At 33.1% G+C, this 27307-nt stretch overlaps 1 protein-coding gene across 3 annotated transcripts in view; it reads right to left on the bottom strand.

The window, feature by feature from the left end:
- Positions 1–27307, bottom strand: part of flfl (serine/threonine-protein phosphatase 4 regulatory subunit 3 flfl) — a 229579-nt gene that overhangs the window by 31434 nt on the left and 170838 nt on the right. For all 3 annotated transcript variants that reach the window (XM_090399682.1, XM_090399684.1, XM_090399683.1), the window contains 2 exons: positions 8927–9029; positions 1904–2062 (listed from right to left, as the gene is read on the bottom strand). In XM_090399682.1, coding sequence (XP_090255808.1) covers positions 1904–2062; positions 8927–9029 — 262 coding nt within the window. The remainder of the gene's footprint in view (positions 1–1903; positions 2063–8926; positions 9030–27307) is intronic.

The raw sequence follows: 27307 nt of genomic DNA, 5'->3' as shown, positions 1-27307 counted from the left end.
CCCATTCTCATATTTGCCCACATTACTCTACTTGAGACTGACTGCCATTCAAGAAGATTAGCCTCGTATTTTGTGTTGAATACTATGGCTACTCCTTCTTTTCCTTGATTGTCATTGCCTGAATATAACATTTTGTATTTATTGCTCAGAAAGATCTCACCAGGTTTGGTCTCTTTTGTTTCAGTGTCACCCCTATTATGTCGATATGGTTCTTATCTAATTCCTCAGCTAGCTCCATTTCTTTGCCATTCAGGCTTCTTACGTTGATAGTACCGATCTTTAACTCTGGTGATGTTGAGTTGGGGGTTTGTGTTCAGATTTGTTCCAGTAGCTGACTTTTCGCTGTTCACCCTGGTTCCCTGGCGAAAACAACGGGGGCCTTGTTTAACCGGGCGATGCCCCAGCCGGCATGAAATTTTGTCATGTTGTACCATCATTTTTTATTTTGGTTTAACCAATAAGAATACAATTTGGTTGGCTAAATCCCAAATTGCCAGCCCATCCTTGTTCGTTCAGTATCAAAGTAGATACCCAACAGGGTGCACCATGAGAAGGTGAGGATTGGACATTAGGTCAGAAGCCCTGGTCGGTTCTCCGCATTCCTTTAAAGGCTATGTGGAGGTCTCCTCTCAGTTATACAGCTTTGACCCTTAATTCAGCAAGATATAAATATTTATATAAGCAATATTTTGCTTTAAGTATAGCATTGCTTGTGTAAACTCAAAAACAATTTCAGGAACTCTGAACTGAACTTGGATAATAAAAGGTAACTTTAAGTGGCCTGTTATATTATCATGCTTGGAAGAAATTTGCTCTTCTAGACTAACTATATGCTCTCTGTTTGTACAGAGGAGTTCTGAAAGAAAGGACAATATTGCTTCCATTGGAGGAACTTCTCATACACAAACTAGATGGTCATTTTCCACAAAAAAACAATGAAAGATCTGATTCTAAGTTCCATTATCATATAATCCAAAAGTTGGGTCCCATCAAATCTAATGTTTCATACTCATACTCCCCCCTCTCACATGAACACATACAAAATTTTATAATAAGAGTGCATTAAATTCATTAGAAGCTATAACTATCACTCTACATCAAGATGTAAAAGGTTTCTGTAACATCTCCAAGGTACTTCTGAGAATACACTGAGACTTTTGTACTCTGAAATCTTTTGTCCTATTTGCAAGTTATCATCCTTTGTGCATTTTCCTAAAGCCAAATCAGATTTACTGCTTTATGTAGTTTACCTGGTACGATAATTAGGTAAGGTAGCTCAACACTTACTTTAGTCAAACAAAAAGGCTGAAATCTATTTTCTTCACAAGATGCCATGAGCATAACAAGTCAGGTCTCGTTCAGCACATTATCTCTGCTAGATACAGAATTCAATTAACTTAAACCACTCCTACAAACCAAATTTAAATAGGAATAACTGCATTAGACTTTCCCAGTTACGAGAGAATTCTGCTAAACACTCAGCATCACAATTACTATTACTTCATATCCTTATTATGTATTCATCATATGTTTTAAGGTTATACTTAAATTAAAACATTTTATTGTACTCTATTTATTTTGACTTATTGTAACCTATCACTGAACAGATCTATGCTCTCCTACTTGACATTACCTTGATGCTATACCCAAAATTCAGCAAGATATAAATATTTATATAAACAATATTTTGCTTTAAGTATAGCATTGCTAATGTTAACTCAAAAACAATTTCAGAAACTGTGAACTGAACTTGGATAATAAAAGGTAACTTTATGTGGCCTCTTGTATTATCATGCTTGGAAGAAATTTGCTCATCTAGACTAACTATATGCTATCTATTTGTACAGAGGAATTATGGAAGTAAAAATAATATTGCTCCCACTAATATTTTATGCATACTTACAAAGTACCAGGAATGTGTGTTTAGACTTCATGAGCACAAGAATCCTACGTAACAGATCTTTGTGGAGGATGTAGTTTTTTATATGGTATGTGTGATGTTCCACACAAAATGATAAAAGTTCTAAAATGAGACCAAGAAGCTGGGCTGTTTGACTGTCCTCTGAAATAACAGAAAACAACAATTAATAAAATAAAAGAGACAAAATTTTAAAATCAAAGCAAAATGCAATGGCCAATGATAAATACTGATAACTTTGATCATCATCAAATTCCTGCCAAGTACCCTCAAGGGGTGCACAGGATATGATAGTACTAAATGAAAAAAATTACATCATTACTAACTTCCTATCTACAATTTTCCTCTAAATCAGTTTGTTACTTGTCAAGTCTACAACATTATCAGATCTTATATTTCTATCGTCTAAGACACTTTGTAGCGTATCAATCCACCTATATCTTGGTCTTCCTCTGGGTCGTTTTCCTGCCAACCTGGCAGAGAACACTTGTTTTGCTAATCTTTCTTTACCATACCACCTGAGATTAGCTCTGCTAACGCATTCCTGGATGCTGACAATGTCAAGTTCTTTCCTAATATCTTGCTTTTTAATATGATATTGCCATTGATGCCATCTGTTCATGCCCCTAATCTTTCGCAATACTCTCATATCTGCAGTCATATCAACTGTTTTACTTCTAACGCAGCTCTCAGATCCATAAGTTAAAATTGGTTTAAACACTGTCTTGTGTACAGCTAATTTAGTGTTTTGGCTAATTTCTCTTTTATTCCATATAAATTTATTCAATTGACTTCCTACCATACCAGCTTTGTTGATTCTGTTGTCTGTTTTTTCCTTAACATATCATCTTCACTAAAAATCGTGGTTGAGTAACTGAAATGTTTTACTTGTTCTACAAGTTCTCCATTCACAATGCAGTTGATATTATCAATGTTTCTGCCTATTTTCTTTGTCTTTTTAATGCTAACCTTCATACCATATCTATTACAACAGTTATTCAATTTAGTCAGTGAATCTTGCAGACTTGTAGTGGATTTATTTAGAAGAATAACATCATCCACATAAAGCAAAGAGCTGACATTAACATCTCCAATTTTGATATTATATTTAATACCACTTTCCTTCATAATGTGATCCATATAGATAATGAATAACAGAGGGGATAATGTACATCCTTGTCTCACACCAGATTTAACATTAAACCATCTTCCTGTACTTCCTTCAATTCTAACTGCCGACTTACAACTCAAATAAAGACTAAGTATTGATTGATATAATGCCCCATTGACATCATTTCTTGTAAAAGCTTTGCTATTTCTCCTGCCTTCAATTACTGAAAACTAATTGTGAATCATGAAATCATTGTAAGGTTTAATGAATCTTATATTTCATCTCAGTCACTGAGACATCAGGGAAATAATATTAAAACATAAACAAAAATGCACAACACAATAACTGGAAACAGACAAGGTCTAAAGCCCTAAGAGGGGTGTCCCCCTATGGGTCATGTTGGCCAGGATAAATAAGAATTTTTATTGGAAAACTTAACACAACCGTATTTATTAAGATTACGTTGGTTTATTAAATCTGCTGCCATTTTTTTTTTTTTTTTTTTTTTTTTTTTTTTTTTTTTTTTTAAGGTTACAGTTTGTATTTGTTGTGGTGAAATGTAGTAGTTTTCTTCCATTTGATTCTGTGCAAAATAACTAAGACATGGTCAGCTAGACCTGCACTGCATTCAAACCTTATCTGAAGCTGGATGTCTTCATTCACTCTCCCAAGGAACCTCCTCTTTCTGTTCCAAGTGTTTACAAATTCCTTGTTATTACAACTGCTGCAATAAGTGTGGTTAGTTATTCTAGATGACCATGCTTTGTATACTTTGCACGGAATCAAATGGAAGAAAACTACTATGCTTCACCACAAACTTGTTTTTTTTTTTTTTTTTTTAAAGAATCAGCAGATTTAAAAAAAACTAATCTAATCTTAATAAATACATTGTATTAAACTTCCCAAGATTTGGGAAACTCTAATTCTTAGGCCTTTCAGCCAACAGCACCCAATAGAGCACCCCACACACACCTTCATAGGACTTGAGGATTTCACTCTAATCCTTTTCACTCATTGTTTGTGCAAATTGTGTTTTTGCAATTTTAATACCGTTTCCCTGACTGAGATGTCTATGTGACTGAGAGAAAATATAGGATCGATTAAAGTTGTGCTTAATTATTTATATGTGGTGCATTCATTCCATTAAATGTTATGAAACTGATGATTAAGCTATTGTTTTTCTCACTTATCTCAGTGATAGGATATAAAGCATAGCATTTTTTTATTTCTAAAAATTACAGATAATAGACAATATATAGCAAAAGCAAAAAATAATTATCCACACATTAATGTAAACAAAGATAAGTCTAACTAAATGTAATTAGGTATGCAGTAACAAAATATCTTCAGACCCCCCCCCCCCCCCAACCATAGAAAGCCCAATGTCCTGCATAGTAAATGTGGTTCCACTTCTCCTGGAGGCTGACCCGTTTAGGATATCTCAAAATGACATCTACTTTCACAATTCATTTTATTAACCTATCTTCGTAAGGAGTATTCCATAGACCTGTCACCATCTTGGTCACTTGTCTCTAAATTTTTCTGACTACCTCCTGGTCCTCAAGAAACCAGACGACCAAATCTGTGCACCGAATCATAGCGTTATAAAGGGGGATAATAACTTTCTTATCTTTACTTGTTAGCACGCTTTTCAGCATCCAAGTAATCCTTGAGCTATTTTACCAAATATTTATTTAATATTTTACCAACTTTGATAACATCAACTTTGGAGATGCTAATCACAGCCTATTATACTCTATGCAGATGATGTCATTCTCCTAAACACATCCAAAGGCAGTTTCCAGGATTCGCTAACCGAACTGAATAACAGCTGTAATGAATTTGGCATGAAAATTGGCAATAAAAAGATGAAACTATGAAAATAAGCAGGAACATAGAAAACTTCAGCTGCTTCCTGAATGGAGAACCTATAGAACAAGTAAAAGAATTCAGTTATTTATGTAGTATTTTTGGTGAAGAGGGCAAATTAGATATGGAAATGGATAACAGAATTAGCAAAGCTTTTGTGGTAGGAAGACAAGTGAATAAATTTATATGGAATAAGAAAGTAATTAGTCAAAACCTTAAACTAGATGTATACAAGACAGCATTCAAAGCAATTTTAACTTATGGAACTGAGAGCTGGGCTAGAAATAAAACTTGATCAAAGACTGAAGACAATAGATAAAGGTTCTGAGAAAGATTAGGGAAGTGAACAATTGGAATCAATGGTAATATCATATTAATAATGAGGATATTAGAAAATAACTTGACATTGTTAGCATTCAGAATGTGCCAACCTCATGTGGTATAGTCACTTAAACAGAATGGAAAAGGAAAGGTTAGCAAAACAAGTGTCCTTTGATAGGATGGTAGGAAAAAGATCCAGAGGTAGACCAAGATCTAGGTGGATTAATACAGTAAGAAGTATCTTAGAAGATAGAAATATAAAAGCTGATAATATTGGACTCTTGGCAGATAACAGATTAATTTGGAGGAAAACTGTTGACAGGAAGTTGTTTATGTAGCTAATTTACTTTCCACTATGTGAAAATCATACTGACAACCCCCATCTTGCCCAAACCAGGCTTTTGCTCTATTTCAAATTTCTCTTCCACTCATTTTCTTAGCCTCTTCCCAAGTATGTCTGCACAAATCATACTTAGAACACATGAGTGGGAAAATTCCTCCATAATTCTCAATTTCAGTTTTTATTTCCCTTTATGTACATGAGTACTATCATAGCACTACTTTAGTCATCAGGAATTGCCCTAATGAATTATGGAGTACAGATAGTTTTTTCTATATCGAGTAATGATATTTACTCCTGATTGTATTTCTCTCGAGCATTTTCTAACACTGTTCTGTCAATTCTTGTTTTATCTAACAATCTCTCAAAGTAATTACTCCAGAGTATCTTTACCTTCAGTTTTTATGTCACCTTTTTGGTCTCTGATTATCCTATTATACCACCCTTTTCTTCATTTCTAAACTATAATACAATAATAGCCTCCAGAATATCTTGCTGCTTCCTTATGTTTATTTTCTACATTCTTACCAAAATCATCATATGATTCGTTTATCTACTTTCATGCACAGCTCAGCTTTCTTGCATTTTTATAGGGCACATGTTTCACTTATAAGTTCCTTTGACGGACTTTATTCTTTTCCAGGACTGCCTTTCAAACCTCTCGAAGCTACCACGAAATCAGGATTATTCTTCTGTCCTGACAGTCAATTTTGCAACATGTCTCCTTGGCTGAATCAATGTTTTCTTCAGTCTACCAATGATTCTTCATGTTTTGGTATTTGTTTCCAAACTATTTCATCCAACTCATACAGAAATGAGTTGGAAAATTTGGGGAAAAGAGCAAATCTAATGAAAACAGTAAGAATTTATACTTGAATTATATTTGACATGAAAATTCAAAATAAACATATTTCAAAGTTACAAGTACTACTGAATCATTTATCACTACCACTCCCAGTAAGGATGCTCCATTAGGGCACATACAAAATTAACGAAAATTTTTCAATAATTGTAAATGATAGTCAGTTTGCAATCCCAATAATTTTCACATCCCATCTTCAACTTTTAAGTAAGATATAAAGTTCATCTGAATTCCAAGCCAAGCTTCTGTCAAACAGTAACTAGTCATTTGACTTCACTCCATCTCTGAATGGACAGATCAAACTATTACTTAAAAGTCTAAGTCACTATTATCAGTTCCTTAACATGTAAATACTGAAACATCATCAGAAATGGACTCCAGAAAGAGTTATATATCTAGCACATGAAGATCCTAATTATTTATACAAGGGTGATGCAAAAGATAATTATATCTGTTCTGCATAACAAATTAAAGTGTTTAATGCTTAAGGGATTAATTATTATTATTTTATTTTTATTTTTTGCTTTTAAATTCAATAGCCAAAATCATTTGAGAACTTTTACTCATTATTATCATTACCATATTAGAAGTCGGATATCCTGCTAGTGAATCAATTTGAAACACTTGCAAAGCAAATGGCTAGTATGCTGTGTGGAGGGAGGGGGTATAAATATATAAATAAACAAACATTAGTGATATCATCCTCCAAGACCAACTTCAATTAAAACTTTTAACTGATTGTAAGACACTATGTCACACTGGCTTCAGCAACTCCTTAGGAAACTGTGCAGCACAATTTCACTATCTTAACAGAAGCTGCTGAAATGTTTCGCATGAATTAACATCCAAACAAGTTGTGCCACACCCGGAGAATTGTCTTCCTGTTCTTGGGATGAATGTTTCATTTCATTACCTGCAAATTCACAGTGGGTCTACTTCAACAAACTAAACACACAAAATTAATGGCTGATCACAGATAAAGTAACACTAAGTCTGATAAGAGGTCAGTAGTTTGAGAACAAGATTATGTTACGTTTTTTTGGAAAGAATTTCAAAGGTCTAATTCAGTTGGTCCAGAAAGGCATGCTCAATTAAGCGTACTTCTATTCTGAAAACATAACTCAAATGTGTACTTTCTCTCTTTCTAGTTGTTGAGAATTTAACTGACCAATGCTTCCAGACAATAGTTAATTGAATACAAGTGTTCTGCCAAAGGACACCTAAACTATACAGCAGTTCAGATATAGCACCCTCTTTAATTATCATTTGATGAGATGATGGTCTGATTCTTGTGCATACAGGGCTTAGCCAATGATGAGGAAATTGACAATCAATCATTTTCCACGTCAAAGGACTGGGTTTAGTATTCCACAGGGAATGAATTTCTTGCTGAAAGAAAGATGAAGACCATGGAGTTTAATCATTTATAATTTTTTTTTTTACAGCTGCAATATTATGAATGATTAAAATAAAAAAATATCAGAATTAGAAAATTCTTAGATCAGACTGTAATCCAACTCTTCACAGTTAATTCCTAGACAATACTATTATTACTCTGGGTCTCATCATTACATCTCTTTGATGTATGTACGTTGTAGTTAGAGTAACATGAACTCAAGTTGTTTTGAGTAATATTTAACTTACACAATCATACCTTCCCATGATGCTTTCTCCTATTTCAAACTAATTATTTAGTGTGTGATCATTCGTAGATGATTTCAGCCATGAACAGGCATAAATATTAGTTGGAACTTTCTTTACTTCAAAGCCAGTATGATCAACTCTCTACACATTCTGTCATGCCATAGCAATTCCAATCTGTGACATGGCAAGAAAAATGCATCCATGTTCCACATAAGGATACTTTTGGGTATGGATTTTATTATATATGATAACAAATGCAGTTCACTGAGTGAATTTTGAATTTCAATTCATTGCAATGATGAGCTTAAAACAGCACTATTGCTTTCTAAAACTGTGTTTGCGATACATTATATGCAATACAATAGTATTGCATATAATGCAATATCTGTGACATGGCAAGAAAAATGCATCCATGTTCCACATAAGGATACTTTTGGGTATGGATTTTATTATATATGATAACAAATGCAGTTCACTGAGTGAATTTTGAATTTCAATTCATTGCAATGATGAGCTTAAAACAGCACTATTGCTTTCTAAAACTGTGTTTGTGATAGATTATATGCAATACAATAGTATGAAATGAGTGGAAAATAATTATTTATCATACTAACAGAATGAAGATAACAAACCAGAAAATTATACATTTCTGGTTTGTTGATCCATTTCTTGTCAAAATAATCCTTTTTGTCTGACCTTTTGATACTACAAGCATATCCTCAAAACAAGAGGTCTCTCACTTCTTACAAGATACTTGTAAATAAGTCAAACATTATAATCAAAGTGAATGTTCATGATGTATCGTCACTAATTGTTTATAATAATATGAATTTTAAACAATTTCTTTTGAGGAATGCATACCTTTACTTGGCCTTTCTTCTGCTGTGTTGGCTAAGAGTGGTGCTATCAAAACATGCATACAGTGTTTGTAAAAATAGATCAAAAAATCAGTCTTTTCTGATTTCTGAAAGAAAGAACAAAACAAAATGGAACCTAAATAACAACTAGCTAAATGTAGTAATACAATTCACAATAGTAATTAGTCCTTCAATATTAAACTAACAGAGGAAAGCCTTCTAAATACAATATTTATAGTAGCATAATATTAAAAATTCCATTTAGCCACTGTCAATTTGTAATATTCAATGTAAGTATCCTTCAACCATAATGAAATGTCAGATAATACAAAGGCAAGGCAAGATTTTTTTAATATTTTTTTTTTATTTTCAGTGCTGCAAATTACACGAGTGAATATCATATAATTTACACAAGAAATCTGTATATTACGCATACTGTATATATATAATATACAGATTTCCTGCACTTTTATGAACTACCCTCTTTCTTGAATAAAATTAATTCAGGAATTACACATATCACATCTTGAATATCAATATTATGACAGCATGCAAGTATACTGGGAGTGGGACACAGGTTATATAATCAAGAAATCCTGCTCTAGGAATGCAAAATCCAAATTTAGCTACACCATGCAATAGTATTATGCAACTACACCTCCGAATCAAAAAATTAGAATAATCAAAGAAAATGCGCCGAATGATTTGCAATTCTAATTTATTGCATAGAAAATGATTATTATCAAATATGAATTAGCATCATCTAAATCTACATACTTTGTAGATTATATAACCATGTAAAACTGTTTCAAATAACAGTTTTCTTTACATAAAAGAAAACTTTTATTTGAAAACATTCATAAAATTAGAATAATTTTCAACATAGTTCAAAATATTAGAATAATGCGAAAATAAATGCACAAAAATTACAAAGGGAAACAACATGATAATTAGTACTCTGTTGCATCTCCCTTAGCTGTTATGCCTGTCCGTAAACAGTTGGGTATATTATTCACTAGCAGTTCACAGTCTTTTTTGTTTGTCAAAATATGCCCATATGGTCTGCAGACTAGAAACAAGTTCATTTTTGTCTCTTGGGGCAACTTCTTAAAAACGTTTCTTCCTAATTCCCACAAATTCTCAATAGGATTTAAATCTGGTGAGTTTGTCAGCCAATAATTACAATGGTTTGTCTTTCTTTGAGCTATCAAGTAGGTCTTGGAAGTGTGACAAACTGAATCTTGCTGAAAAAGGAAATCACCATAACGTAAATCTTTCGATGCCGATAACTAAGTGCTCAAGAATTTCTTGGTACACTTTGGAATTGACTCTTTCGTACATAATACACATCATACCTGGACCCTCTGCAGTCATACAAGCCCATACTATGACAGAGGTTGCAAATTTCACCCAACATTTCATGCATTCTTTATCAAATGCTTCTTTCTTTGCTTACATCATTGCACTCGAGCTGCCTTTTGCTTGGAAGTCACAAGCGGCTTCATCTTATGCACACGTTATTTAAAACCAATTTGTGAAGTCGTCTCAACGTTGAAGATTTAGAGACATTCACACCTAGTTCTTTCCTTCTCCTCTGAAAATACCTCACACTTCTGAAGCAGTTTTTCTTCAATCTTCTCTCATCTCTTGATGTAGTTATTACCTTTTAACTGTTACTGCAGTGATTATTTTAAAAACTCGTTATTAGAATACTGTCTCAATACTCTACTCATGCTTGCTTGAGAACATTTCAATTCCTTAGCTATAAACTATTGAATTTGGCCTTCTTTGTGTAGAGACACCATATGAAACGTCTTAGCTTCTGATATGTCACTGGTTCAACCTGTTTAGCAAATGATTAAATGAAATCCATGTGCAAAATTTCCTCATACACGAGTCAGTCCCGCAGCTACTAAAATATAGGCTATTTCTATGTTCTCCTCAAAATCGATTGCAAAAATTTGGAATATTCTAATATTTTGAACCGTGTTAAAAATTATTCTAATTTTGTGAATGTTTTCAAATAACAGTTTTCTTATAATTTATGTCACATTTTCATGTGTTTATATAATGTATAAAGTATGTAGATTTAGATGATGCTAATTCATATTTGGCAATAATTATTTTCTATGTAATAAAATATAATTGCAAATCATTCAACACATTTTCTTTGATTATTCTAATTTTTGATGTGGAGGTGTATAATCCAAGTGTTTCGACCTTCACATTAAGGTGTATACACCACACACATGTGTGTGGGATTTTTAAACAATCATTATTGTTAAGGTTTTTGTAGTTGATTACAATTTCACAGGTCTCCTTAAATTTGATCATATCCTGTTTTAGTATGATGTAATGAACAGGTGCCTTTCCAGTCAATTCTATGTAGAGAATTCAGGGCATGATCAGAAAGGCCAGATGTACAATAGTTATATTTATTGTGCCGTTTATGTTCCTTTTTTTGGATAGGAACCATGCACCCAGTTTAACATATATAAGGCAAGTTATAGATGCAATGTAAACATATACTCCAGGGTGGGCCAGAGAAGGACAGGGATACTGCATTCAATACACCTGTAACTTGTCTTATTTATTTTATATATGGAATGGCCTGTTTCCATACTACAGGGTAAATGCTGACTGAATAGGATAGACAGAAGAAGTAATACAGGATAGGTGTATTACTTCTGTCTGTTAAAAAGAGGTCAAGTGTGTTGGCAAGATAGTGGGGGGTTGCCTGGTATTCTGGTCTGGAGGTTGACTACCTGGATTAGGTCATTGCTAATGGCAAATACCTGTAGGCTTGATCTGTGCAAATCAAGAAAGCAAGTCAATTTGAATTTTGGACATTGAAGTCCCCAAAGAAGGATGATTTTGTTATTAGGGTATTTTGATTCAGAAAATTGACAGTTGAAGAGGTCAGGTGGTTATTGGAGTTTGGACAGCAAATGACTATACAGTGCCATCTTAGATTAACTCTGTTCACACTCTTCAATACTAATGATATCTAGTTCCTTTCCAATATCTTCATTTTTTAACATGATTCCACTACTGATGCATTTTGTTTGCTCCAGTCTTTGATCAATCAATCAGCTGTTTTTATTTCTAACCCAACTATTTTATCCATACATTAAAACTGGTTTGAATACTCTCCTGTAACAGCCAGTTCAGCATTTTGGTTAATTTCTCTCTTATTTCATTATAAATTTAGTCAAATGGTTCCTCACCATACCAGTTTTGTTTATTAATATTATTACCATGTTCCATATTTAATTTGCTTTTTCATTAAAACTTGTGCCTAAGTAGCTGAAATATGTTACTTCTGGGTGACTAAAGTTAAAAAGTTAGCTCCTCTTTATTACTGCATATCTTCTAAAGTTAATATGGCTGTGGATTCAAGGAAAAGGCATGCTTATAGTTTTTGGAGTGTAGCTGAGTTGGAGAGAACCAAAAGATCATATAAGAAATTACTTCCATCTAACAAATATATATATGAATTTCAATGAAAAGTAAATATTTGTATCTAAGCTTAAACTCTGTCATAAGCCCTTGTGTTACATTCTTTAGATAATTCTATCAGTGTAAGACACTGCAGTAGTAACAGATGAACTTCCTGCTTCTAGGAAGGATACATCATAATTTTAAGTACTTCAGGTGCGAACTTTGTTTGCTTACACTTGGATAAAGGATAAAACCCAATATATATAATTTGTAGCATAGCCAAATGAAAAAACTTCCATAATCATAATTTTAAAGTTGGAGGCAAATCTCATCTTGATTGAACTAAAGTAAATAATCATTTAAGGATTTGAATTTATCCAAACAGTAATCCACTACTTGAATCATGTCTTGAAATAGAAATTCTAACATTATTATATAAATCAAGTGGATATTAAATACAGCATTATTTTGAAGCTGAATTCCCGTAAGCTCTCTGGTCAAATTTCGTACGACACTTTCATAGTTTCTGCATTCGCTTGAAATAATGCTAATTATATAAATCAAGTAGATTTAATATCCACTTGATTTATATAATTTTGCATCGCCAAAATGAAGCCTTTTGGCTCTATTTATTTTAGTAAATTCTAACTTTACGTTTTGAGACAAAGAAGTTATTACTGTCATGATAGAGATACTTTATTTATTTTATTTTTTGGAGATATGAATGAAGTTCATGAACCTAAAGCTTAGTGTTTGTTTGTGGGTTCTTAAAACAAGCACATTCATTGCATATTAGGAAACTTTCTGTACCTCTTGCATATGTTATAAATATGAAGCACACTTTGAAATTATCTTTAAGTTGATCAAAATGATAAAGTATAAGGACTAATATTGGAATATCTGTGACAATTTCAAAGTAATTGCAGTAATGAAGCATATGTAACTAGGTTTTACAAAATTGCTTTGTGCATGTGTCTCTCTTACAGGACAACATGGCAGTGACAAAACAATGTCAAGAAAATATAACCTTCCTAAAATGATTTTACACTAGAAAAAGAGCACATAAAACACAGCTACCTCTATGACACAGAAAAATGATTGCTATCATTGCACATTAAAATGGATCTCATGAAAATGTGGTTAAAGCACTGGATAAAAGTGGACCTGAATTCTACAATCTAACTGCAGGATTTCCAAAAATTTCAAAAATAAGACTTAAGAGGCTTGAATTTATTTAGTAAGGACGTATTAAAAGATGAAGTCTGAAAAGAGTCCCACTAAAACAGAACTAAATGGCATTTGTCCAAATTGCATCATACTCCAAAATGAATTACAATACATCTTAAATAATTTTATCAGTAATGGATATAACTACAAAAATATAAAGTTTATTATCAACAGGCAGATAAACAGAAAACAAAACATTAGCATTTCCTTACATTACAGGAAATTATAAAAGAAAAACAATTATGAATCAATATGGTAAAAACAGACTAGCATACTGTTCAAAACTCTTCATGCAATAAGTGGAAGAAAACTCATTACCTCAAAACTGTCATCACCCTACACCTTAAAATTGATGAAAAAACCAGTAACTTTTGAGTTTACACAAGGAGCAGCATCAGAACATATGGATACCTATCATCTCCAGAAATACCACTTAAATCTACTGGTCAGAAGAAAAAATTTTACTTGCCCATATTATGAATTCTGGTAAAAGGTGTGTGTGTGTCAAAATACATGTATATAGCTAAGTTTTGGAGGAATTATGTAAACAGTCTGCTGCTTCTGATTTCTGTTGAAGTATCTAGAAGAAGACTGACTACTGAAGTCTTTGATTTCCTTAACTTATTTTTGTTTAACATCAACAATAACTAACACAACTACTTTAGGTTTCATATTTTGGTAACAGTTCATTTAAAACTGTTAGACTCCTTGGTTGTTTTGTTGTTTTAAAACAACCAAATTCAATTTAAGTGCAATAATTTGACTTTTATAAAACTAAATTTGAGTTTAGCCTTATAGGCTATATTAAAAAGGTACTTCAGATGTTCAACATTTTAGAATACATCTTTCTTTGGAACTAGAGATGAGTTTCCAGTGGTTTCTGGCCAAGTCTATTTCACAGCATTTTTTTGGTCAAAATTATGTGTCTTGAATGCTAAATGTCCCCACTTTGAAAGGGCCTTGAAAATCTTGCTGTAATCTAAAATTCAGCAGTCCAGGATATTTTTTATACATTATAGATCATCTTAACATAACTTGAATTGCTTGAGTCATTTGTTTTGGAAAGCAAGTCTATTGTTTTTAGTTGATCACAACACAATGGAATTCTTTTCTTCACAGTTTTACGCTGTGTCACAAAATTAAAAAAATGTAGTTTGCATTTCCTTTCATTTATTGCCATAATGAAGGGTGAATTTATATAAATTATTCATAAAAATAATTCAACAGGAAAGACAAATAAATTTTTTTTAAAAAACAACAGAAAATGGTCAATACTAGCCACAATGGAGCCAAACAAAGTTTCACAATGTCATCCCAATAACATAATCTGGTCTCTGATTCATCTTTGCATGATAACTGTTTCTAAAATAACAGTATTAAAAAGCCATTTCATCATGTAAAAGGTTCAAATATATAATTACATTAAACTAATCCATGTTGTGAAATAAGCAAATAAATTAGTTTTATTTGTATTACAGTTGACAACGAAACAAATGAAAATCGTTCAAGTTAAATTTTTAATGGTATTTCTGATTTTTATAAGAATTGTGATGACTGACTTGCAAGTCATATGTCAAAATAAAGTAAAAATAAAATGTTGTTTGAGAATACTCGACTATTTATTTTGCTATTTAATTAACTGATTAATAAAATTAATCAAACATCCAATTTGTGGCTTCGTAAATAAGCCCCTATTGTTTTTGTCAAGGAATCATAGAGAAAACTGAAAAAATTCAGCTATGGGAACAAATTCTAACTTGACATCAGCACAATTCAAGATAGCCATTATAAATGTAGGAAGTGGTACTGGCAAATGAAACTGGCAAAAAGAGCAGTAGCATGTTGATATCATGAGTATTACTGAAACAAAAGATGCCAAAAACAAGTAAGATTCTTCTAAATTAAAACTACAAGATACTATATATCCAGGCAATGATGATTAGGAAAAGGAAGACAGGAGGAAAGAAACAGCTATAGTCTTCAACACCAAACGTGAAGATAATCTTGAATAAAAATGGGAATATTGGATACTGCAACTTATTTGTGTCTGATTGAAGAGATAGCTACTAAAAAGGCAGCTGATATATAAAGATTGCTTGAGACCTGAACAGCATAGCAGGAAATAAACATCAGACATACAGAGATGCATTGGGAAAATGTGGAGAAAAGAACAAATCTAATAATAATGGTAGGTACCTGCTGGATTTCTGTGCAGCACATAAACTAGTCATTACTACCACCACGTTCCAATATAAAGATGTGAACAAATTTATGTGGTGAAACACAAGGAATAAGAAAAGTCTCACTGAATTGGTTATTGTGAACAGACAATATCTTCATGCTGGTTCAGAACACAAGAGTATACAGGGGATCTGAAATAAGAGGTGATCACCATTTAGTTTTGAGCAAATAAACTGAAATATCATATTAAAAAGAAAAACATATAAACAAGTTTTAAAAAGGATCAAAGCTGAGCAGCTTTCAGAAGTGGGCTGTATATTTAAGAAAACAAATATTACTGGAAGAAAAATAAAGGGGTTTAAAAATAATTATCAAACACTGTGGCTGCAGTGGCAGACCCTGAAGAAAACATTGATTGATTCAGCCAGAAAGAAATGTGGTAAAGTTATCTGCAAGGATAGAAAAATCAGAACTCCATAGCGAATGCAAGAAGTGAAAGAGACAGTCCTGAAAAAAAATTCCTTAGCATATAAGTTAGTAAATGCCCTAAAAAGAGTACAGAGAAAAATGTAAGAGTTAAGATACGTGTAAAAAAGTAGTTAAAGAAAAGTCATGCAAAGACTGGTAAGAATATAGAAGATAAATATCAGGAAGGTGAAATGTTCTGGAGGAAAGAGTACTATAAAAGGAATCTGAAATGATAAAGGTGACATGAAAACTGAAGATTAAGATATTCTAGAGTAATTATTTTGAGACTTAAAAGAAACAAGAAGTCACAGAAGCGTGGTAGAAATATTCACCAGGAAATGGCAATCAGGAGTACAATACCAGAGGAAGAAAAAGCCATCAAAAATGTGTAATGTGGGAAGGCAGGTGGAGTAGATGACATTTGACAAGAAATTATGACGTATGGAGATATAAATGTTTTATAGTGGCTGCATTGAATAATTCATTAAGAGAAAATTCTGCACTAAGAGCTTGACTCCATCATCTGGAGTCAAGCTCTCTTAGTGCCAATCTATAAAAAAAGACAAAATCAAATAACTATTACAAGCAAATTTTCCTACTGAGTGTATGGTAAGAATTATGCAGGCACACTGAGGAAGAAGTTAAAAAAACTTATCAAAGAGAAACTTCAAGAACAAGCTGGGTTCAAGTCAAACAGGGATCGTCAGGATCAAATTTTCACTTCATGACAGAGATCCTTATATTCCCATAAAAAAACATGGGAATATAACGATCTAGAAAAGGCATATGACAAGATTTCAAGAGAAAACCTTGTTCAAAAAAAAAATTCAACTGTATGGGTGTAAATGGGACTGAGCAATACACAGTCTATAATTAAGTTGTAAGAATTGAAAGAAGTGCAGGAAAAATGGTTGGATGTCAAATTAAGTGTGTGACAACAGTGTAACACACTATCTCCACTGTTGTTATTGTTCATCATCTATATGAATCACATTATGAAGGAAAATGAATTAAGCCTGATATCAAAACTAAGTTTTAATCTGAGTTTATGTTATGTAGCTGATGTTATATACTTAAATCTATTAAAAGCTTGCAAGATTCTTAACTGAATAAATGCTGTAACAAATACGGCATGAAAATCAGCAACAAAAAGACCAAAACTATGAAAACAAACAAGAACATTACTGCATTCTCAAGAGAATCTATAGAACAAGTAGAGCATTTCAGATATTTAGGCATAATTTTAGTGAAGGCAAATTAAATATCAAAATAAGCAACAGAATTAGCAAAGCTGGTATGGCTAGGGATAAGAGAGAAATTAGTCAGGACATTAAAGTAACAGTATATAGCAAGGTTCAAGCCAGTTTTAACTAATAAATCTGAGTTGGAACTAAAAACAGTTGATTAAAGACCAGAAACTACAGATATGTTCTGAGAAAAATTGGGAGAGTGAACAGATAGAATCAACGACAATCATATTATAAATAAAGATATTAGAAAAGAAATAATCACTGTTAGCATTCAAGAATATGTAAGCAGAGCTAATCTCAGTAAGTATGGCTACTTAAACAGAATGGCAAAGGAAAGATTTGCAAAAACTAGTGTTTGATGTCATGATGGAAGGGGAAAAAAGACCCAGAGGAAAACCAAGATACATGGTTTGATGCAGAAGTGCCTCAGAAGACTGAAATATACAAGATGCCACTATTCAAGTCCTAAATAACAGACTGATTTGGAAGAAAATTGTTGAAAGTTACTAATAATGTAAACTTTTCATGTATTATGGCAATAATACATGAAATAAAACTATATTTCAGGTATTTTGCCATAGTATCCTGCACATCATTTGCAGCCACATATCAAGAATGTAACTATGATGATAAAATAGGTTTTAATCTGATAATCTGGTTTTAATGTGATATGTACAGAGGAATTTCCTACTGAGTGTTCTAGGTAAGAATTATGCAAGCATGCTTGAACTAGTTACAAAAAAAAAAAAAAAAAAAAAAAAAAAAAAAAAAAAAAAAAAAAAACACGGATGGAAACAATGGCCTTGGTTCAGATCATTCAGATCAAACAGTGATATTTGCTTTAATAGACAAGACAAAGAGTTCAGAAATAACAGGAATTACAAGATCTGTTAAGTTCTGTAGGTCTGGAAAAGTCATAAAGAAAGTGCCAAGAAAGAGATGTTCAAAATGCTACAACTGTATGGTGTAAACAGGATGGTATATTGAGCAATTTGTAGTATACATCTGATTTGTTAGTTAGAATTGAAAAAAAAGGAAGACAGTTCGATGTAAAATAATTTGTTCTGACAAAGGTGCACATTATTCATCATTTATATGGATTACATTATGAAGGAAAGTGGCATATATCTGATATTAAATTGGAGAAATTCATTCAGCTCATTATGCAGATGATGTTATATTCAAGTCCATAGGATTCCTTAACTAAATTTAATACCTGCTGCAACAAATCAGGTGTGAAAATATCCATAAGAAGATAAAGACTATGAAGACAGACAGGAACACTGAAAGCACTGGCTGAATCCTGAATGGAAAACCTAAAGAACAAGCAAAAGATTTCAGCTATTTAGATACAATATTTAATGAAGATGTTAAATTAAATGTGGAAAAAAGCAAACTTAGTAAAACTGAATCTCTGAACACCTAAAACCTCCTAAACCTCCACATCCAACACTTAAAAAAACTAAGTGTCTACAAGATCAGTCGCAAATGCGGTTTAGATAGGTCAGAGTTATGGAACACTTCAGAGAGATTTAGAATGAAAGAAAGCACAAATCAGGCTGGCAGCACATACAATGGAAACAAAACAACAAGTAGAATGGCAAACTGCTCCACATTGATTACTGTGTTTACTCAAAAGCATTCAAAGGATCAGAGTGAAGAATTTATGTTAACACACTTAGAATAATTAGGTAACATTAAGCAAGTAACAATTGACATTTTGACTTCTGCATTGAGGTCATCATCAGGAAAACATGCATATGTAACAGATACAAGCTACATGATACTGCACTATACAAAAGTAAGATGAATCTAAATGTTTGTTAATCATTTATCCTATCCTGACCTCTGGTGGTAAAAAATGGAACTACAGTAAACAATTTCTAAAGTTCTCTCATATTGAGATTTTCTTCTGTCTGGGGTTCTGGTTGCTATATGGGTTGAAGATGGGTCCTCCACATTCTTGGAATAATTAATCCATCATTTTGGTTCAGATTAGGATGATGTTTCAGCATTTCACAAGCTCCAGAATCATCCAAATATGAACAAAAACAGTGGACTAATTATTTCAAGAATGTGGAGGACCCATCTTCAACTTGTATAGTAACCAGAACAACCCAGTTTTAACTAATAGCATCAACCCAGACAGAAGAAAATCTCAATTTGAGAGGACTATAGAAATTGTTTAATGTTTTTTTTTTTTTTTTTTTTTTTTTTTTTTTTTTTTATCACCAGAGGTCAGGCTAGGATAAACGATTCACAAACATTTACAAGCAGCATCATGTAGCTTGTATCTGTTATATATGTATGTTTTCCTGATGATGACCTCAATACAGAGGTCAAAACATCAATTGTTACTTGTTTAATGTTAAGTAAAGTAATTTTTCTAACACATGTGCTGCGTCTCCATAAATTATTCACTATGAATGCTGACCACTATGTAACCTTAAAAAGAATTCAAAGAATCAGCTGAAATGATGAAGCATTCTCTATAGTTTAACAAAAATCAAGGGATGATTTTAGTCTGGTATTCCTTAATCCATCACGACACACTTGCATTTACCAATAGCATATAGCGAGTCACAAAGCAGCAGCCAGCAGCCAACTAGTGAACAATTTTCCTTGTTCAAATGTTTTCAAATATTTTTTATTAGAAATGTTATTACTTGCTTTCAAGTTTTTAGTTTATTCATGTTATTTCCTGATAAAGTGAAACAAAGTTTTTCATAAAACTAGTCGAAATAAAAACAGTTTCTTTTAACATCTTTGTTTGTGGTTTTATAGTGTAAAAAATAGTTATAAAAGAGAGACATTAGTAGCTGTATATGTTTAAACCAATCTTTTAGGGATCTGAGAGCTGGGTTAGAAATAAAACAGATGATCAAAGATTGGAGACCACAGATGGCATCATGGCAGGCAGAATCATACTTAATGAAAATATTACAAACTAGACATTGTTAGTTCCGAAATGCATGAGCAAAACTAATTTCAACAGTATGGTCACCTAAATAGAATGAGAGGAAAGATTAGCAAAACAGCATTTAATGTAGGAATGCAGTAATGAGGGCCTTGGAGGATCAAAGTATGAGATCTGAGAACACTGAAACATCATTCCATCAGTCCCTATTGCTGAATTCTTTCAGCAATAGGGACTGATGGGAAATCAGCACGTGTGCTAAAAGAGTGTTCAGCTGAACTGGCTATTCCTTATACCAGGCTGTTTAATATGAGTCTCAGAACAGAGATGATACCACAGGAATGGAAAGAATGAATGGTAATTCCACTGCACAAAGACTGATGTATCCAACTATCGACCAATTAGTATCTCAGGAGTGGAGGTGAAGATTTTGAAAAAATTGGTTAGGGCTCACATTCAAAAATGGAATGGATTTCTACTTTGCAATAAGCAACATGGGTTTACTAAGGGAAGGTCATGTTTCAGCAACTTGCTCGCATTCTATAACAATGTTACCATTGAACTAGACAAGGGGAATGGATACACCATGATACTTTCGGATTTTGATAAGGTTTTTGACAGAATACAGCATGGTGGACTGTTGCATAAATTGGAGACTATGGGTTTGGGTTATAGCATATTAGCATGGATAAGAGGATGACTGACTGACAGATATCAAAAGGTGGCATACTGGGAATGTGAATCTGTGGGATTTAAGGTAACCAGTGGTGTTCCACAAGGTCCACTGTTATTCAATCTGTACATTAATGATACTGGGAAGAATTTGACAAGCGACATACAGCTGTTTGCTGATGATGCAAAGATAGGTAAAGTAATCAGAAATGCTGTTGATATGCAGTACTTGCAGAATGATTTGAATAGGCTGGAATTGTGGGTATGGGGAAATGGATGTCAGTTCAATATCAGTAAATGTAAAGTAATTCGCTTCGGCATGATTAGATATCCAATGTCATATTATATTGGTGGAATTATGCTTGAAGAAACTGATAAGGCTAGGGATCTTGGGGTGTTAATAGATAGGATGTCAAAGTTCAGGGCCATGCAGCAAAGTTCGGAAATGCAACTCAAAAGATAATTGCAATGCTGAAATGAACGTCCACACGTAAAGATAAGGATGTCATTTTACCTCTTTACAAAAGGCCTTGATAAGACCTCACTTAAACTATTGTGTGCAGGTATGGTCTCCTAGTTTCCATTGTGATTCTGATATATTGGAGAGTGTTAAAAATGATATCAGGATTGTGGAATACTGATTATGAAGATAGATTGAGAATTTGTAGACTGCAGACACAAGCAAACAGGAGAAAGAAGGATGATATGATTGAGACTTACAAACTTCTGAAAGGGTCATACAGGATTTCAATTATGATGGAATTTTTCAATTTATGGATGGTGGGAAAAGGACAAGAGGGCATCCTTGGAAGTTGAGAATGAATGCCACTAAGAAGGAGGTGAAGACTATATTTCTCTCACATAGGGTGGTGCATGATTGGAATGGATTGCCATTGGATGGTGCAAGTGCAAGCAGTGTGAATGAATTCAAGAATAAGTATGATAGTTGATACGTGTAGTATGTGGCCTCCCTCGATAAGTCCCTGACTCCCTGGAGGTCTCTCATTATAATAATTCTCCATATATCAGTTTCTTCTTTTATTGGTTCATATATTTTCCTTTCAAAGATTCTCAGTCCATATCTTTTTGTGTTAATGGCCACATTTTACATCCATATGTTGCTACAGGTCTTATAATTGTTTTATAAAGTTTTAATTTAGAATTATGATTAAGTATCTTATTACTCATTAACTTTTTATAAATATAATTCCACTTATTTCCAGCCATGATTCTACTATTAATTTCATCAGATATATCATTATTTGTTGTTATTAATGAACCAAAATATTTAAAACTATCTACAACTTCAAAATTGTATTTACCTATTTATATCTTGCAATATTTTTATTTATTGTCTTTCCACACTAAATTTATTGCATATATTTAATCCTCCATTCATTAATTGTAATCCAACTTCTATTAGGATTCTATTAAGCTATTCAAATTTCTCTTCTAAATCTTTTCTCCTGCGACTTATTATTGCTATATTGTCCGCATATGCACATACAGTTACACCCCGAGTTACGTAACATGTGACTTATGTAAATACACAGTCACGTAATAAATCAACTAGTGCGTATGAACATGTTTGCGGCTTTGCGCCGGTGCATCTTTGACAGCCTTATTGCAATACGGCAACAGATGCCTTGCACGGTTAGCTCAGTCACTTGTTATCACTGCTAGTTTCGTTGTTTTTTTTACCCTTAAAATGAAATGTAAACGTAAAACTGAATGTGTGGTAATAAAGCTAAAAAACAAAGGTCTGCAATTACTTTAGAAGAAAAGTTGAAAATAATTTGTATATATGAAGGTGGGAAAATTCTATCAACAATAGCTCGGGAAATAAATCTACCTATTTCGATGTGAATACAATAGTGAAGGATAAAGTTCGCATTGTTGAAAGCACGAAAGGTGCAGTAGCGTTGAAGGGCACAATTATTACCAAGAAGAGGCTGGGCCCGATATCAGAGATGGAGAAATTGTTGTCTCACTAGATCGATGATCTGACAAAGAAGCAGATAGTCAAGTTCACTGATTATCTAGGAGAAGGCTATGTCCTTATATAAGGATTTAAAAGAGCAGGCCAGCATCATGGACACAGAGAGTACATTTAAAGCAAGTGCTGGATGGTTTGAACGATTCAAGAAACGTACAAACCTGCACAGCATTGAAATCACGAGTGAGGCAGCAAGTGCAGATACAGATGCGGCAAATCGATTTCATACTTTCATATTTACAGTATGTATATTATTCAAATACAATTGATAAATTTTTTTATAATTGAATTTTTTTTTAATCAAAAATGAAAAATATCTGATTAATGACAAAAAAAAAATTAATGTAAGACAGCGGTATGAGTAGCCATTGAACATTTTATTGTATGTATGTAATTTACAAATTCGACTTATGTAAAATTCGAGTTATGTAAAAGTTTATGGAGCACATTACTTATGTAACTCGGGGTGTAGCTGTATTTGTATTAATTTATTATTAATCAATCCTCTCATGTGGAGTCTTACTCCACAGTTTATTTCAAAGGGTCTGTTAATTCCCCTTGTATTTTAACTACTGCTTTATTTATTTCAAAGGGTCTGTTAATTCCCCTTGTATTTTAACTACTGCTTTATCATCATTTCTTGTCTATTTAATTTATCAATTGCTTGTTGGAAATCAATATATAAATGATGAAGTTCTATATCATATTCTAAACATTTTTCATATATATTTCATAGCATAAATATATTATCAATTGTGGATCATTTATTTCTGAAACCACACTGGTACACTCCTATTATTGTTTCTACAGGATGGGCCAAAAGTCAAGGAGGGGTCTGAAGTTTTAATAACTTTTTTTAAAAAATTAATTTTTCTTTTCTTTACAGATTTTACAAAGAAGACCTTGCAGATTAACCTTGGAAAAATTCACGACCAAACAGCGAACACAAGTTGTGAAATTTTACTATCAAAACCAAGGATCAATAATTCTGACCCAATGAGTATATCGTCACCATTACAGCGTGAAAGATTCTTTAAGTGAATCAATGATTAGACGTTTGATTGGTCGTTTTGAGGAATAGGGTTCAGTAAGCAACCTTCCACAAACAGGCAGACCATGCTCGGTTAGGAATGAAGCGACAGTTTAGGTTGTAAGGGAAAGTGTTGAAGAAGACCAGAGCACATCAACTCGAAGGAGGTATGGACAGGTTGGAGTCTCTCAGATGTCACTCTGGCATATTCTGAAAACCTTGAACCTGTTTCTGTATAAAATCCATTTGGTGTAACAGCTGAAGCCACAAGATCATGCCCACAGATTTCAAGAATTAGCAAGGAGTTTTTAAATAGAGATCCCGAATTAATCCACAAGCTGATAATGTCAGATGAAGCACATTTTCATTTGAATGGCTTCATTAACAAACAAAACTGATTTGGGGTTTGGAAAATCATAGGGCAATTCACCAAAGGGAATTGCACCCATTAAGTGTACGGTCTTGTGTGGGGTGACATCAGAAGAAGTGATCAGACCTTCCTTTTTCGAAGACCACGTTGGGAATCCTGTCAATGTTACAGGAGATGAATATCAGTTTATGATCAAAAATTTCTTACTCCCAGCAGTTCAAGATAAACATGACATGTGGTTCCAACAGGACGGAGCAACAGCTCACACAGCAAGGGCCACAATGCAACCTGCTCAGTCAAATTTTTGAGGGAAGAATAATTTCCTGCGGTTGCAACATAAGCTGGCCATCGCATTCTCCAGATCTGACGACTTTTGTTTTCTTCCTATGGGGCTAGCTCAAAAAAAAAGTTTATGTTAACAAGCCTCAGACACTCCAATAGCTGAACAATATTCGGGGTGAAATCAGAGCACTGGAACCTGAAACACTAAGAGATATAATAAAAAACGCCTTAGAAAGGGCACGTTTGTGCGAAGCAGAAAATGGATGCCATTTACAAGAGATTTGATTTTTCACACCTAGTGTAAATTTATTTCCTATATATACTGTATATGATGCTATGGTATTGTAAATTTAAAACAAAAATAAAGGAGTTATTAAATACTGAAACCCATTCGTGACTTTTGGCCCACTCTGTGTGTGTGTGTGTGTGTGTATATATATATATATATATATATATATATATATATGATTCTAATCTTTTATATATCATACTTGATAAAATTTTGTGTGTAACATTCTTCTTCTTACGTATTAGGCCTAGTGGCCTGTTATGGAGCTATCCTTATCCCTTCCAAACCGTACCCATCCCAAGGATAAGGTGGTTAGCCCTATGCCTCCAGGTGTGTCCTATGTCTGTAGATGCATAACGTTCAATAATGTAATTCCTCTATAGTTCAACAATTCGTCTTATCTCCTTTTTTATATATTGGTATAGGAGACACTGCAGTTACACCAAAGATAATAAACTCTTGGATTCTTTAAGTTGTCATGTTTCGGTTTAAGTGTACTGAGTAAGTAATGAAGTTTGGAAAGATCTATTCCAAAAGAACTATTACTCACAAAAATAGAAAAGCAAGTTCACTACTTCAACCTGAAAAACTAATTTACTTCATATGGAATCCATCCTCACAATTAACAATACAAAACCCTCAACAGATAATGTCACTATAGAGACATCTGTTGCAGAACTGAAACACCATTAAAAAATCTACAAAAAAAAAAAAAAGGATATTATAATTCTCCCTGCAGACCAAACTTGATTGTCATCCTAGATACTAAAGATTACAACAACAAAATGTTACACCTACTCAAATCTTAAAATGGATCCAACTCACGAACTTCAAGATGAAGTGAATGAAGAAATAATCAAACTTGGATTATTTCTTCATTCACTTCATCCTCTCGTTCCCAGATTATATGGCTTGCCTAAAATACATAAGGAAAACATTCCAGTAAGACTCATCATAGAAGGTATTGATTCTCCCACATACAAGCTTTGTAAACATTTGGCACAGGTTTTAAAACGTTTAACAGGCTCGACTATCTCCTTTCTCAAATTTTAATGTTATTTCCTTCTTTACAAACATGATTACAGACTTTCATGTGTGATTTCATCATTATCCACCCCAAAAGCTTGGGATCATTTCTACCTTGGGTAAATGTATTTGCTCCCTCCTTAGTGAAGAAGAAGAGATCACCAAAGAACTACAGTTTCTTTGTACAACCTTTCAGAAAAACAGCTATCCTAAACAGACTGTTTGTGAGCTACTTTTTAATCCACCTGCTCACCATAATTAGAGCCACTGAAGAATAGTACCGATGTAAAAGGCTTTATGTCTACGATATATCAGCTCTGTTTCACAAAAGTTAGCAAAATTCCTTAACTCACCATAACTAGAGTCACTGAAGATAGTACCAATGTAAAAGGCTTTATGTCTACGATATATTAGCTCTGTTTCACCAAAGTTAGCAAAATTCTCAAGAAATTTAAAATCTGCACTTCGTTTACTCCTCTTCAAACTCAGTTCCTTATGTGGTACACAAACTGAAACACGATAAACTAAAGCATCTAGGAGTTTATCGTCTTTGGTGTAACTACAAAGAGCCCTATTTTGGTTGGACAGAGAAATCTTGAGTTGCATATGGAAGAACACGGGAGAAACATTACGTATGGCAGAACTAGAGCCACTGCACCATCTAATCATGTTCTTAGTTCTACTCATCCTAATAAGGACAATTCTGTTATTCATCCAATGATCTGGAGCAAATCAGAAAACATTTTTATATGCTATAATTAACTGGAGAGAAGAATTTTGGAATCAACAGAAATTGTCCTCAATCTGGTCCATCTTAATACTAACATTAGCTATAACCTATCTGACTGCTACTCTTCAGCTATCCAGCTTTGGAGTTCACAAGATCATGCCCATGTGCCCAACAGTATTATGGCATCCAGAACACCTTCAAATGTCAGCAATATGTTTGCAAGTTAATTTACAGCTGTTATTTCTCTTATATTGTATATTTTTGTATTTCTGTTTCGATGTTATGCACCCAATGAAATTTTCTAAGAAGATGAAACTAGTTCTGCTCTCAAATAATAAATAGTATTTTTTCTATTTTGGTATCTCTTGGCTTCTATTCATTAAATTGATTTAATACACACATACATGCAAACCAAATAAAAGGTATAAATTAATTTATACCTTTTATTTTATATATTTGATTTCCTATAATACAAAGCTAACTGTGGAGCCTCTGTAGTCTGAATT

This window comes from Typopeltis vanoorti, chromosome 10 (assembly GCF_054136105.1).
Source record: "Typopeltis vanoorti isolate ZY-2024b chromosome 10, IOZ_Tvanoo_1.0, whole genome shotgun sequence".
NCBI lineage: Eukaryota > Metazoa > Arthropoda > Arachnida > Uropygi > Thelyphonidae > Typopeltis > Typopeltis vanoorti.
This window is presented reverse-complemented; position numbering and strand designations above follow the sequence as displayed.